General features: G+C 47.1%; 1 protein-coding gene across 1 annotated transcript; it reads left to right on the top strand.

Annotated features, from left to right (window-relative positions):
* Positions 1-42: 42 nt before the first annotated feature.
* JMJD6 (jumonji domain containing 6, arginine demethylase and lysine hydroxylase) lies at positions 43-11,814 on the top strand. Its single transcript, XM_014889178.2, has 7 exons — positions 43-268; positions 1,002-1,390; positions 4,278-4,564; positions 5,820-5,955; positions 6,073-6,211; positions 6,793-6,920; positions 8,532-11,814. The coding sequence occupies exons 1-7, from the start codon at positions 140-142 to the stop codon at positions 8,566-8,568; spliced, it is 1,245 nt and encodes a 414-aa protein (XP_014744664.1). The 5' UTR covers positions 43-139; the 3' UTR covers positions 8,569-11,814.
* Positions 11,815-15,642: the final 3,828 nt, after the last annotated feature.

The raw sequence follows: 15,642 nt of genomic DNA, 5'->3' as shown, positions 1-15,642 counted from the left end.
GGCGGGGGAGGGCCCGCGGCGGCAGCGGCGGCACGGGGTGAAATTTCTGGAAGGTGCGGCCGGAGCGGGACCGGGATCGGGATTGGGATCAGGGTCGGGCCGGGAGCGGCGGGCGGTGACGGCCCCCAGCGCCGCCGCCATGAATCACAAGAGCAAGAAGCGCATCCGTGAGGCGAAGCGCAGCGCCCGGCCCGAGCTGAAGGACTCGCTGGACTGGACCCGTCACAACTACTGCGAGACCTTCCCCCTCAGCCCCACCGCGTGCAAGGTGCGCCGGGCGGAGGGGAAAGAAGGGGATGAGGAACGAAAGGGTGGGAAGGGGGAATGGAGAGGGGCGCGGCTGAGCGAGTCCTGCGGGGAACGGGAGAAGGACCTGAGGGGAACGGGGTGGGGGGGCTGAGGGAAGTGGGGTGGGGACACGACTGGCACAGGAGAGCCCTGAGGGGACAGGGATGGAGGAGGCGATTGAGGAGATTGGGAATGCCTGAGGTGAAGGGGGAGCTGCGGGACGTCTGATGGGAAGCGGGAAGGGGCCTTTTCCTGAGGCTGGGGTTGCCTCAGAGCTGTCGGGAGGGAGAGGTTCGGTGAGGGACGGGACTTTCTTCCCTCCACGTGGCGAGGCGTGTGGGAAGGTCGGGGCCCGCCGGGGTGGAGCGGGCATCCGCGTAATTCCCAGGAGCGCTTCCCGGTGTCCCGACGGAGCGAAATGCAGCAGGGATGTGTCAGCCGAAAGGGCAGGGTGGCCTCGCTGCCCGGGGAGCCGCCTCGGTGCGGAGCAGTGCCAAAGGCTTCGAGCGGCCGGTGTCACTGATGTGTGCAGGGAGCGGGCCAGGAGAAACGGGGCTGCAGCCTCGGGGAGCTTAAAATAGCGCAGAGGCAGCTCCATACCCTCGTGGTGTGTGGAGCAAAGGATATGTGTGAAGCTCCCCCACAGGCAAGCGCAGTCCTAGGACGTCAGTCTGTCCTCATATCTGTCCTGCTTTCCTCCCTTGGTTTCACAGGATAACGTGGAGAGGGCAGATGCACTCCAGTTAACAGTGGAGGAGTTTGTTGAGCGATATGAAAAGCCTTACAAGCCCGTGGTGTTGCTGAACGCTCAGGTGGGCTGGTCTGCCCAGGAGAAGTGGACGCTGGAGCGGCTGAAACGCAAGTACAGGAACCAGAAGTTCAAATGTGGGGAGGACAACGATGGTTACTCTGTGAAGATGAAGATGAAATATTATATCGAGTACATGGAAACCACGCGTGATGACAGCCCCCTCTACATCTTTGACAGCAGCTATGGAGAGCATCCCAAGCGAAGGAAGCTCCTGGAGGACTACAAAGTCCCCAAATTCTTCACTGATGATCTCTTTCAGTATGCAGGGGAGAAACGGAGGCCGCCCTACAGGTAGAGTGACTGGCGAGGCAAAACTGCGTATTTTCCAGCTCATTGGTCGTTCCTAAATACCTGGGATTGTCTCACATAAAAAAGAGATGGTTTTACATCATCTCTGAAGTGAGTCTACATCTGTAATCCTGTAGGAGAGAAGGGCAGATCTATATCATAATTTCTCCTTCTGCCACCAGTGTTGCTACAGGTTTATGGTGTAGGAGTTCTTTTAAATTTGTTCTACTAAGTCAGTTTACATCACTTCTTAGGTTTTTTTCAAAAATTGCATAGTTACTGAGAGCTATAAGGATCAGTTTCTTCCTGTGTATGCCTTCTAGGGTTCAAATTTTAAATACCTCAGGAACAGCTCCTGGGTTTTGCACCAGTGGCTTATGTACAGTGTGGAATTGTGTTTCATTACGAGCCACTCCTTTTAAAGTAAAGATCTTGAGTTAGATTAGGATCTAATGTGGGCACTAGTTCTTAGCTCCCCTTCAAATGATTTTGAGAGAGAACAATATTTCACATCTCTGTAGCCTTTTCAAGTCTTAATTTATTTTTGCTTCACTTTGGAAGAGGGTGGAATGACATTTAATTCATAAATGCAAATGCAGCAACCTTGTATTTGGGCTTCTCGATAAAAAAGCCATTTTTATCTATGTTACTATGGCACTTCATAGCAGTATGAGCTGAAGTTGAACCCTCCCAAGTAATTAAAGTCTTTACAGTGGCATTATAATTGTCAGACAATGCCCATTGCCCTTTGAGTGACATGAGGCTCTGATGTGGTTTATTTAAATAAAATTGAGCAAGAGCTCATGAGTAATGGCACTTTCCTCTGCACTCTCTCATGTGTCTGTAGTCCAGTTGTGCTTTTGCAGGAATGAAACAAGAACCTGGTTCCATTTGAGATCGAGGTGTTTTTGCAGTGCTTTTCATAATTCTCTTCTAAGAACATACAACACTGTGATCGAACACAAAACCACACTGGGTATAGTAGAAACTGCATACACTTAATGAACTAGAGAGCATTTACCCAAGTTAGAGGTGAATGAGAGAATCTGGTACTGATTCATTTATTTTGCTCTCTTTTCCCCCACACCCTCCCCACCTACAGGCACATGCTGAGCTCCTTGCTTGTGATCGTGGTATCCAACTTCTTGGATTTTTTTCTGGGAAATGTGGATATTTTTCAGGCTGTTGAGGTCTTTTGAGAGCTGAGTGATGCACGAGAGCACAGTAATGTCTCCTGGAGTTAGAGGGTTCATCTAGGTACAGAAATAAGTGTGCAGTACTTTTAGAGCATAATTGAAAATCTGACAGAAAGTGGAGTTAATTGTATGAGGAGGATATGACCTGTACAGGTTGATTTCTGGATTGAGAGGTGTGTGACAGTGTGGAGACCTTAAAAGAAAAGCTGGTGCTGTTTAGGACATTTTTATTTGCATTGTTCCTCTTTATTTTAAAGACAGTCATTTTTGGAAGCCATTTACTGAAGCAGCTATTTTAATTTGGGGAAGGGGCCTGGGGTTTGCTTTCACATTGAATTTAGGAGTTGTGAAGTGTTTAATGGTAAATTTAATGTCTTGAGGCAAACTGCGTTTTGTTCATTGTAAGTTAAATATTTGGAGGAAGGTGCTGGCAAATGACAGTGTTGCTTAATAAGGGTTTTAAAGCCTTCTTTGTGTGTGTATATTCAGGTTATTGTCAGAAAAAGGGTATTTGAACAGTACACATGTCTGTACCAGACAGACCTTCATGTGTATAATTTTTTCTGATTTCTTAATGAAAGCCTTGACTGTTCTACCTGTAGTTGAATCAGCTTTCTAAGCATAATATAAATCTAAACAGTGAATTGGCACTCGAAATGGCAAACACCTGCTTATTTACAGCTCCTTTGTGAAGCAGGAACAAAGGAGCTTGATAATCAAACTTTACTGTCCTACAATTGATGCTGACCAATCATCCTTCAAAAGCAGCTTGATTTACACCTGCACTGGAAAGGGGAGATGGAGAACTTGCTGTATTTTCTGAACCTTTGCATTCCTCTTGCTGGGCATCTCCTGGCTGTCACTGCACCATGGAGGGAGTGTGTTGGTTCTTTAGTTTCTGCACTCTCTGCTGCCAGTGAAACAATTATTGTCATTTTTTCCTCTTCATGCCTGGTATGAAGTCACCTCACAGTGCTTTTTCTGGTGTAGTTGGTCTTACTGCTCTGTTCCAGGGAAATGAGCAGTTGAAGGTGCTGCTGCAGTTAAACACGTACAGTGGATAAAGTTCTCCACTGGGAGAAATAAACCTTGTAAATGGGCAGGGGGAATATAAACCTCAAATCCTGAGTGGTCACTGGAGAATAAGCTCCATGTAGTTAAGTGTTGGAATGAAAAGCCTCTTGTGAATGAACAGAAGGCACAGAGAGAGGCTGGAGTTGCATAACTTGTTCTGTTCCTTGTTGGTGCCTTTTGTTCCTCATTGTTCTGCAGTTCTGATCTGTTTGAGCAGCAAGTTTTAGAAAACTGTAGGAGAATCTTCCTGCCTAGGAAGCGTCCCAGCATGGGCTGTTGGGACTTAATCATGCTCATAAACTGTGAAATCACCATTTTACTAAAGAATTGTTTAAAACAAAATACAGTTATGACATATGAAAAAGTAATCTCTTACTTATCCCACAGTCATTCCTGTCCCGATTGATATTGGTTTTTAAGTTAAATTCCTGTTATGTCCTTTTGCTGCAGTGTGAACTTAACAAAATCAAGAATGTAAATGAAGGAACTGTAGTTACTTTAATTTCTAACTGAATGTGCAATGAACTGCTGTAATTCTCTGTCTAACATGAAGAAAGGGAGTTACCTGCCTGCTCTATGACTAAAACATTTTTCTTCCCCCCCCCCCCCCCCCCATGCAGATGGTTTGTGATGGGCCCACCTCGTTCTGGAACAGGAATTCACATCGATCCCTTGGGAACTAGTGCATGGAATGCCTTAGTCCAGGGACATAAGCGTTGGTGCCTGTTCCCAACCAGCACTCCCAGAGAGCTGATCAAAGTGACACGGGAAGAGGGAGGGAACCAGCAGGACGAGGCCATCACCTGGTTCAATGTCATCTATCCTCGCACACAGCTTCCCACCTGGCCCCCCGAGTTCAAACCCCTGGAAGTCTTACAGAAGCCAGGAGAGACAGTCTTTGTGCCAGGTATGTGCAAATCTCTCCAGGAAGGAAATCTGGGAGAAAAAAAAGCATATTTGTAACATTCCTGTGTAATAGAGATGAAGGGAACATTTCCCCTTTCTCTTATATGGCCCATTTCTTACAAACCAAACTGAGCTCATTTTGAGACTATTCAGTTACTTCCTGAATGTCACAAAACGTGTATGACCTGTGACATGGGATTGCATGTGATACAGATGGCAAAACAAGTGGGATTTGCATTGCAGCATCACAGGAATGTAATCTGAACTAAATTGCAGTAATAGAAAGCTGTCAGGGCATAAAATAATAGAGGTATTTGAGCCCCAGTAACTCTAAACAAAAATATTTGAGTTTATACATGCTGGAGCAAATTCGTGGCTGAATTTTGGATATGAATTTTTCTTAGCTGTGGGAAACGAAGTAATTAAAGGCACTGACACCTTCCACCCACCTCTCTGTGATTATGCTTCATCTTGCATTTGAAATCAAAAGCTAAATAAAGCTTTGCTTAAGATGCCCTTCCCTCTGAGTGGCTGCATACTGTGTGCTCATTTTCAGTGGGGGTGAGGTGAGTTCAGTACCAGATCATAACCTCAGAGTCTTGCATCATTTATGTGCAGCACAGCCCATAGTTTCTGTCCACATTGCTTGTCTCTAACATCCAGCTGACTTGGTGTGTGAAGGGTGCCTTGTGATTGTCTTGGCACTTATTAGTGACTCCTGAGTGTACCTTCTGTTAAGAGTTTGTAGCTGTCGGGTTCCATTAAACTGTTCCCTCAGTCTTTTCTGAGGCTCTGAGTGGGTTGTAAGAACTCCACTATTTTTATCCTGTGTGGAGAAACAATTTTGCATCTATTTTTAAATGAAAGGTTAGTCTGTAGTCATAAGAACTTTGCAAAATCAGCGTGGAAAGTGTTCTGCAGCTGAACAGAAAGGGCTCTGTGCTGTCTGGGTTACAATGGCTGCTGCTGTTAAATAAACTGTCAGCAGCCAGCGTGGTGCTGTCAGGTCACATCTTCAGTCCCGTGTGTGAGCTGGGTAATTTGGTCAGAGCATGGAGCTGCCTTCTGTAACAAGAACCTGTCAGGCACTGGGGTGGAAGCTGAAGTAAGACAGGAAAGATGATGTGTTGGAAAACTCACCTGGGCTTGGGAGATAAGGTCCAGTTCCACCTGCACTGTGGGAGAGGTGTTCTTGGCTGTTGTTGAACTTGCTCTCTGCCATGCAGCCACCAATGATCACTGGTGTTGTGTTTTAGGTGGCTGGTGGCACGTAGTTCTCAATCTTGACACAACTATTGCCATCACACAAAACTTTGCCAGCTGTACCAACTTCCCAGTGGTGTGGCACAAGACAGTAAGAGGGAGACCTAAACTGTCACGGAAATGGTACAGGTAAGAGATTCAGTAGCTCTCTTTGTATATTCTCCATTGAAAACAAAACCTACAAATATTCACTAATGTGCAGTGTTACAATTCAAAGGCTAACCCTGGAATTTCAACTGTATTTAGGATCCTAAAGCAGGAACATCCTGAATTGGCAGCCTTGGCTGATTCAGTTGACCTGCAGGAATCTACTGGTATTGCTTCTGACAGTTCTAGTGATTCTTCCAGTTCATCAAGTTCCAGCTCCTCCGACTCTGATTCAGAGGTAATGCTTTCTACTGCAATAGGTGATCCATGTTCTGCTATTACATTGTTTTTCCATATCTGATCATGTGTGCCTTCATCCTTATATTCATGCCATATGGAATAAATTAAAGGAAAGCAGCTAAACCAATCTGCATGGTGGAGGAGCCTGTGATCTTAGCAGGTTCTGTTTGCTGGAGCCTCTCTTCACATTGCTAAATGTATTCATTCTGTTTGATCCATGTCTGCCTATATATAAATCTGTCACTCATTTAGCTTGTTGAAAATGGCTGCAGAATGAATGTTCTAAAACTTGGGAGAGGGAAAAAAAAATCCAGAACAGGCCAGTTATGACACAGGACTCTTCTCAACACCTAAATCCTTCAGAAACCAGAGTCTTCTATTGGAAGATGAGGTCCCTCTAGGAACACATTCATTGTCTTGCCTCAAGTCACCTTTAGCCAGTCATGAAATCCAAGAACGTTTCTGTTCCTGATTTTTCAATGCTTAATTTAAAATTTCCTTGTTGTGTCAAACCTAAAACAGCACATTCTTTGAGCTCAGGGTTGCTCTGAATTGTGGTTTCATCTTTCCATCCTTCAGTGTGACTCTGGCTCCGAGACAGAGGGGATGATGCACCGCAGGAAGAAGCGGAGGACGTGCGGGATGATGGGCAACGGGGACACGACTTCCCAGGACGACTGCGTGAGCAAAGAGCGCAGCTCCTCCAGGTGACCCCGGGCAGCCGTTGCTTTTAAACAAGCACAGGACAATACAAGGGAAAGCTGGCACACTTCAGATAGGGGATTCCACGGCAGAGAGGGATGGAGAGCAAGGGATTCCTTACAGTTGACCAGTGGTATCTTCCCTCCATGACTTATTTTAATTGTTCCAAACAGAAAACTAAGATTATTGATTTTTTTTTAATCAGGGGTTTTATTTAATAAACAGTCTTATTACTTTTCCTAGTTGTCTCTTTTAATAGATGAAAGGATTTGATTTTATCTTTGTTTAATGGGAGAGGTGGGATGTTTTAACTGCTCTTCAGAGAGCTTAAATTAATAGTGAACAGTTAAAGATGAAAAATGATCAGGCAACACTTGGGTTTCAATGTCTTGTTCAAACAGAAAACCTTCAAGTAGTTGTACAGTTTCTCTTACTGCTGCCTTGTCTATTTTAGTTTGTTCCACTGCTTTATCTGTTAAAGGCAAAATTCATCCCAATTTCCAAATGTCTGTATTTACATTTAAAATAAATAAATACATAAATATTGAGCAAGTTTCAGTGTGGAAGGAGGCAACATGAAAATTGCAAAATCAAGGATAGATATTCTTAGGGTAAAGTTGCTGAGGAAAGCAGTTCTCTGGACAGGCCAGGTTAAAAACAGTGGAACACTGGGAATCTGAGAGTATACTGCAGGGAAGAACTTAAACATTCTTTGCTAAATGAAGCATTTTTCTCATATAACAGAGGCTTGCCAAAATTCTTAAGCAAATTCCTTGCAGCTTGGTTAACCAGTGCTGCTGGATTGGCTGCCTGCCTGCATTAGAGTGCTGGCCAGCTCTTGAGCTCTTGGATGCTCCAGGTTTGGCATGGATGCAACTGCTGTGGTGGCTTAGTATGTGGCTTGCTAAAGAAGGTGTGCAGCAGTCATTTACCTGAGGAAGTCCATATTCCAGCATGATTCCAGCCTGACTTCCCAGTGTGAGGACTGCCTGAAGACCTGTGTGCTCCTGTAGATTGCTCTCTTATTTCCAGCAGTTGTTCATAACTGAATACAATTGAATTACAAGTACAGAGCATCATTAAAGGTTGGGGAGAGCTGTACTAACTGCTTATTTTGCCCTGGAGGTTTCCGCAATTTGCTTGTTATGACATTGTCAAATGCCATTTTGACAGCCAGTGTGACTTCAGGCAGGGAATGAGCAGCAGGAAAGAACAAACCTTAATGCAGATCCTGGTTTTAAAAGAAAGCTGTAAAAATGCAGATCACGATGCAGATCTATTCTTCTGAAAAAAACGTGCATTTTTAAATTATTTGCCATTCAAATTTCGAAATGAATACCCTAAATATTCAAAATTAGCACCTTCCCTAGAACATTTACTTTCTGGGTTTCACTGTTCTTCCTCCTGTATGTTGATTGTTTTACTCTGTGAGGGTGGGTGAGCGTTCTGTTCCAGCTGTGTGATGGCTTAGTTGCTAGAAACGCTTCCAAACATGAAATCTTAACCCTGCTTGTACAATGCTGGAGGAAAAATGAGCCTGAGATTAATCTGCATGTTGGGATCTTGTGCCCTGATACAAGGGGAATGCTCAAAGGCAGTTGTACTTTTTTTGACAGGATTAGGGAATCTTGTGGAGGCCGCAGCTACCCGTGAGGGATAGCACCACCTGCCCAGAGGCAGCTGCCCATCGAAGCTCCGTTAGCAGCCAGCCAGCTCTGTTCTACCCCCTCCTGCTTCCATTCTCATGCTCCTTAAGTTTGTGTCACTCTTCCTCGATCCAGACACCTTCGTTACGTGCTGTCCGAGGTTGGCTCCTGAATAACCTGTAGGGGAATGCCCCGACTGTGCCCTTTGTGCAATGCTTTGTCCCCTCTGCGCCCCGGGTGAGTGCACTAGAACCCAGCTGTGGGTAAGGACATGCCAAGTATTTAATGGGTCACGGAACTGGCAAGGAAGACAACGGTCAGTTTTTAAAGAACTCTTTTTAAAACCAGCAGGTAAATGTAAAAGCCTGCCTTGCTTTGACACTGTCATATGTTTACATGTTGTCCTGTACACTTGAGGAAAGGAACGCCGGCCCTTTTGGCCTGTCGGAACGTCCGGTGGATCTCACACCAGAATTTTGGGAAGAACAAGGAAGAAATGAGCTTCTGCAAGAACTGAGCTGTGGAAAATGAGTCCTTGGATCTTACCTTGCTGCAGAAGAACATTGCTGTCAGGGCTGGTGCTTCCAAGAATGTGTCTCATACAGTACTGGAGTACAGGCACTTGGAAAGAATCCATCAGGATCATCAAGTTCAACTCCTGGCCCTGCACAGAAACCAAGAACCCCACCCTGTGCCCAAGAGCATTGTCCAAACACTTCATGAACTCAGACAGGCTCAGTGCTGTGACCATTGCCCTGGGGAGGCTGTTCCAATGCCCAGCCACCCTCTGGGTGAAAAACTTCGTGATATCCAGCCTAAACCTGCTCTCACTCAGCTCCAGCCATTTCCTTGTCACAAGAGTGAAGAGATCAGTACCTGCCCCTCTGCTGTCCTTCGTGAGGATGCTGAAGACCCAGATGAGGCCTGACTTCAGTCTCCTCCAGGCTGAACAAACCAAGTGACCTCAGCCACTCCTCATACAGCTTCTCCTCAAGAGCCTTCACCATCCTCGTGGCCTCCTTTGGGCACTCTCCAGTGGCTTCATATCTGTTAGATGTTGTGGTTCCCAAAACTGCCCCCAGCACTGAAGGTGAGGCTGCCCCAGTGCAGAGCAGAGCAGGACAATCCCCTCCCCTGCCTGGCTGGCAGTGCTGGGCCCAATGCCCCAAGGACACGGTTTGCCCTCTGGGCTCCAGGGCAGTGCTGTCTCAGATCCAGCTTGCCACCAACCCGGACCCCCAGGTCCCTTTCCACAGCTCTGCTCTCCAGCCTCTCGTTCCCCAGCCTGTCCACACAACCAGGAGTGCCTGGATCCCAGTGCAGAATCCAGCCCTTGCCCTTGTTAAAACTCCACACAGTTGGTGATTGCCCATCTCTAATTTGTTGGGGCCTCTCTACCCTTGAGGGAGTTGACAGCTCCTGCCAATTTAGTGTTGTTGGCGAACTTAATATTCCAGTCCTGCATCCAGGTCATTAGTGAGGATGTTGAAGAGCACAGGGGTGAGGATGGAGTCCTGCAGAAGCCCACTAGTGACCAGTGCCAGCCTGGTGTCACCTCAGGCACTGTCACCCTTTGCGTCCAACATGTGAGCCAGTTGCTCACCCATCATGTAACACAGGTAATACCTGCGGGCTGGGCAGTTTGTCCAGAAGGTCACTGGGAGAGACAAGATCCACAGCTTTGCTGAAGTCCAAAAGGTGACATCTACTGGCTTTCCTGGATCAGCCAGGTGTTTTTCAGTACTTCCCAGAATCATCTTTTCCATGATTTGGCTGGGCACTGAAGTGAGACTGACAGGCCTCTGGCTTCCAGGGTCCTCCTTGTTCTTGAAGACTGGGACATTTGTCAGCTTCCAGTCACCTGGAACCCCTCTGGATTCCCAAGACTGCTCAAAAATCATTGAGAGGTTTTGCAACGACATCAGCAGCATCTTGAAGATTCTCAGTTGAATCCCGTGAGGCCCCATGGATTTGTAGGCATCCATCTGGAGGTTTGGGGTTGACTAGGAGTTGAACATTGTCACAGTCCTCCAGCTCAGGGCACTGAGACCCCCTGGGTCCTTCATCTGTGCTGAAGACAGAGGCAAAGAAACATTCAACACCTCTGCCATGTCCCTGATTGTGAGGTGACCATCCTCATCCTGGAATGGATCAGTGTTATTTCTAATTTGCCTTTTGCCATTAATATATTTGAAAAAACTTTTTTTATTTCCCCCATAGTTCTGGCCAGTTTTGTCTCTAGTTGAGCTTTGGCCATGTGAATTTTCTTCCTACAGTGGCAGCAGCATTTCTGTATTCTTCCCATGTTACCTGATCTTGCTTCCACTGGGCAAACACCTTCCTTTTTCATCTTATTTGCAAGAGAAGATCCCTGTTCAGCCAAGGAAGGGAAGGTGGTGTGAATACTCCCAAGTACTGAAGCAACTTCAAGAGAGGTGACCACCGACCTGAAGCATCTTTTGTGATCTGAATCTGCATGCTCCACGCACACACCTGAGGTGCAACACCTGAACCAGCAACAGTCCATCTGCTTCCACTCTGTGTCTGTCATAGTGACAGGTAACAAAGCTGCACTAGCACCTTGTGATGGAAAGCTTGATGGAGCAAGAGAGTCCTGGAGTTTCTTGCACAGCAAAAACTGTGGTGGCAAAAAAGTCAGCATTTGCCAGTAATTCCAGTCCTTTAGGTGCAGGTGTGATGTTTAGCACAAGGCAACTGCTGACAAAATCTGACTCTGGCAGGATCACATTTGCTGGGCTTGAAACACCAAACAGTTCTGGGGCCATGGGCTTGCTCAGCCCAGTGCAGATCACATCCCTAAATAACTTTTCTTTGAGGTTATATGTTCAGACCTTTCTGAAAGTTGCAGTGCCAATTTTAAAGGATTGAGGAGGGGGTACATGTTGTTGTTTTATGCTTTTTAAAAATGCAGTGTGTTGCTTAAGTCTGTGTAGGTGCATTTGTATTATGCCAGGTAAAGCTCTCGTCCCCAAGGGATCTTTTGGAGCTGCTGGTTTGTTATATTAGCAGGGGCTTGTGCTGGTGGTGTCTCTGTGTGGCTGAAGGTGCTGCCAGGAAATCTGAACTTCCCATGGGCTGCTTCAGTGGGTGCTCTTCTGAGCCCTAGGAGGTGGGTACAGAACTCACTTCAGCCGTTCTTTGGGAAACTACAGAAATGCTGTGCATGTAGTAAACACACAGCAATACCCAGGCACTGATGAAAGAGCAAATTAAAGAGAGATTAAATCCTCAACTGTGACTTTCTTAAAAGTGTTGAGTTTGGTGGAACCTGGAGTGTTGCTTTTCTGGGTTCTCTGGTCCGTTTTTAACCTTGTCTCTTCCTTATTTAAACACTCCTGGGCCATATCCTTTTGTACAAAGGAATCCTAAATATGTTTGTCGGGATCTCTGTTTTTCACTCTTTTGTGCCAGTCAGTTTGTGTAAGAGCAGTGTGGTGGTGGGGAAATGGAGACAGGGAAGGTTTATTCATACATTCTTTAGCTGTCCAGACTCCCAAAATTTCCTGTGATAGATAGCCAGGCAGAAGCAAGCACACTTGCTCTGTAGCCACTGCAGATTCTTTCACAAGGTTATTTAAAAAAACCTCCAACTTCTCCAACTCTTGGCATTTCTGGCTGAGTCTGAACATCCTGGAAGCCTGCACAGTCTGTGTGTGTCCTCAGAGAAGGCTGCAGCTGTGGCCTTTTGGAAGAATGTGGGGCCTGGAGAGACAAAGGCTCACAAGACTCAGCTCTGTCATGGTGAGGGGAGTCCTTGGAGAGCTGTCCCTGCCCTCTCTGGTAGCTGGGCAGCACCTCAGTGACATACAGCTGCATTTGGCACGTGTGGTTCAGTTTGCACAGTCTTAAAATCTAATGTGAAAGCCTGATTGCTGTGCTGGGAATGCCACACCTCTGCCTCTAGAAGCACAGTGGGAAGATGCAGCTCTTCCACGGTGGGAAATAAAGTAAGTCCAGGTGAAGTCTGTGTTGGTGTGACACCCCTGACAGAAAAGCAGTTTACAATGGACTGCAGACACCATGATACCAGCAACCCTCTCCTGACTGCTCCACAGGGCATTCCTGCTGTGAAACAGTGTCTGTGCAGGCTACCTGGGCATCAGGACTCTGGGATCTCCAGTTCTTCCACTTCTGGCTTTTGCCTCAGCCACCTTGGTGAGTCTTTGTTTGAGCAGTGAGGAAAATCCCTACCTCGAAGGGCTGCTGTGAGGCTGAACTGTAATTGCTGTGCAAGATGCTTTGAAGCCATCCACCCAAAAACGGTGTTCATTCATCCTGAGCAACCTGAGACTTCCGAGCCTGGTGGGAGCTTTTTGTAGCAGAAAACATTGGGGATGTTGTTCAACACTCTTGGCCACGTGGTGTTCTGTGGTGGCCCTTGCAGAACTGCAGTGTGGTACATAAATTACAGCAGAACAAGACTTCCTGTTTTCACCAGAGGAACTGTTACTGTTTCATGGCCTGCTCTAAACAGGAGGTGCTGTTAGAGCAGGATCTGTTTTTAAATAGGACTAGATGCAATTCTCTCATCAGGGAGTCAGCTTCACTGGCCTTACAGGAATGGGGGCAGCTGGTGCTTCCCAGGCCCTCGTTCCAGGCTGGGTGAGTGAGGAACAGTTACAAACTGTGCTCCCTTTGTGCCTCTCTCCGTGCTTGTGGGAAGCTGGCTGGGGAGAGTGGGCTCTGCTCTCATTTCTCCAGGCTTGTGCTTCTTGGGACATCCTTTTCTCTTGTTCCAACTCTGCTGCTTTTGTACTCTGGAGGCCCTGGATGCAGCTGGTCCAGCACCCTGTGGGCCCCTCATTTCCTTGAGCCCCAGAGCAGCAGCACAGCTTTGCCTCACCTCTCTGGGGCTGTGGGGGCTGCCCTGTTCCCCAGGGATGGGCAGAGAGCCTCGGGCTGGGTGTCATTGTCACAGTCCTGCCTGCTCTGGGAAAGGTGATGGGATTTGGGAGCTCTGGCTGTGCTTTAGAGCCTAGTGATGGACACAGGCTGTGAGAGTTCAGGAGGAAACAACCCAACACTCCATCAGAACCACACATGTGGACGAGAGGCACCAGTCCCAGCACCTGTTCTCTGCACAAGTGCTGTGGGAGCAGGTGACACCGAGGAGCCTCTGGCAGACTTCCTCCCCTTCCCAGCTCGAGTGTGCTAGCTCCAGTCTGTATTCTCAGTTACATGAAACCTCTCCAAATGCTTTAAGGAACAATAGCACCCTCTTTCATAGTTAACTTCTTCTCTCCTCCCTGAGTCCCCAGCCATTGTGGGCTGGGAAGTGAAATGTTGGCTGAATCCAGTCTGAAATGCCTGTGTGGGTACATTGTAACGGGAGGTTTTTGGCATCCCCCATGCAAAGGGGGGAAGGAAAGTGTTACCCATTCGTGTGACAGTCCCACTGTCAGCTCCAAGCCCTGCCACTGCCCTTAGCTGCTTTTATCACCCATCCAGCAGAGCTGGGATACTTGTCTTGTTTGGATGATTGTGGTTTTGCTTTTTATTTTAAATAAAATCAATTATTTTGCATTATCCTGTCACTTCCTTTCATACTGTGATCTGAAAAAACCTTACAGGCGTGCACCTCTGTTTCCCAAACATGCTAAATGTGTCAGGAACAACTCTGGGGGTGCTTAACAGTTTGCCCATCTGTGCTGAGGTGTGGTTTGGAAGCTGCTGGGGTTGCTCTGGCTTTGGGAGGTGAGTTTTGGTGGTAGGTTTGTTACCAGACTGCCCCACCTGCTCTTTGGCTCTGCCCTGGCCTCCCCAGTCTGTGTCACAAGAGGTTTCTGTGTTGTGTTTCTGCTGCCACCTTGCACTGGCAAAGGGGTTTCATCTTCCAGGTGTTGTGTGCTGCTTTGGGAGGGCCACCATGGTAATCAGAGGGATGGAGCACTTCTCCCGTGAGGAAAGGCTGAGAGAAATGAGATTGTTCAGCCTGGAGAAGAGAAGCCTCCAGGGTGATTTAACTGCAGCCTTCTGCTCCCTGGAGAGAGCCTACAAGAAAGATGGAGAGAGGCATTTTACAAGGGCCTGGAGTGACAGGACAAGGGGGCATGGCCTCAAGCTGACAGGGAGTAGGTTTAGCTTGGATATTAGGATGAAATTCTTCCCTGTGAGGTTGGTGGCACAGGTTACCCAGAGAAGCTGTGGCTGCCTCAACCCTGGAAATGTCCCAGGCCAGGGTGGATGGGGCTTGGAGCTGCCTGGGATCATGGAACAAGATGAGCTTTAAGGTCCCTTCCAACCCAACCCAACTCACTCTGTGATTCCATGATTCTAAATAAGCCCCACAGTGCAGAGAGGTTCTGTGGAAGGGCTGCACTCCAAGCAGAGGGGCTTGGTGCAGAGCTGCCTCAAGGAGCCTGGCTGTGAGGTGGAACAAGGACTAAGAAGGTGGAAAAACTTGTATATTTTGTCAGTGAGCATTGTTGAAACCAGTAATTGTAGATAAATAAGCTGGAACAGAGTGTATGGACAGCAGCCCTGAGGCTTTTGAAATATTTATAGCAATATATTGTAAAATGAAACACCTTGAGGAGTAAATAGCTTTGTGGCAGCAGACAGGCAGTTCACTCATTTCCACATAAACCTCTGTCCTCCCCTTCACAGACATTGCTGGAAACATCCTTCTTCTTTAGTGTCACCTATAAAGCTTTTTTTTTTCTCCTTCCCAGTGGCCCTTCAGCAGCTCTCCCCATGCCCAGCTCACCTCCCCTGCTGGATGCAGAATTAGCAAATGAGCCCCTCCTCTCCTGTGGATGATCCGGGTGTGTCCCTGCCTGGCATTTAACAAGCCTCAATTCCAGAAAATGCTCTGAGTTAATGGTGGCTGAAAACTGTGTACAGGCACTGTAGAAATGCTTTTATAACTCATCTCTCTTGCATTTGAGTCTGGAGAGGCAATTTAGGTGCTTCAAGACAACCTCACCATTCTTCCTCATTTGCAGGTATTGCTGGTACCTCCTGCAGTCCCTCTGTGGCCTTGCAATCAGGACTTGATTTATTTTTATTCCTCTTGATTTATCTGCACATCTTCCTTTTTGTGACGGTTGCAATTTCATTT

Source organism: Sturnus vulgaris, chromosome 20 (genome assembly GCF_052056855.1).
Source record: "Sturnus vulgaris isolate bStuVul1 chromosome 20, bStuVul1.hap1, whole genome shotgun sequence".
Lineage (NCBI taxonomy): Eukaryota > Metazoa > Chordata > Aves > Passeriformes > Sturnidae > Sturnus > Sturnus vulgaris.
This window is presented reverse-complemented; position numbering and strand designations above follow the sequence as displayed.

Excerpts from the sequence above, each read along its gene's own strand:
- JMJD6 (XM_014889178.2), top strand. The coding sequence starts at position 140 with ATGAATCACAAGAGCAAGAAGCGCATCCGTGAGGCGAAGCGCAGCGCC. Across the intron at positions 269-1,001 it reads TCAGCCCCACCGCGTGCAAG|GATAACGTGGAGAGGGCAGA; the intron begins GTGCGCCGGGCG and ends TTGGTTTCACAG. Across the intron at positions 4,565-5,819 it reads AGAGACAGTCTTTGTGCCAG|GTGGCTGGTGGCACGTAGTT; the intron begins GTATGTGCAAAT and ends GTTGTGTTTTAG.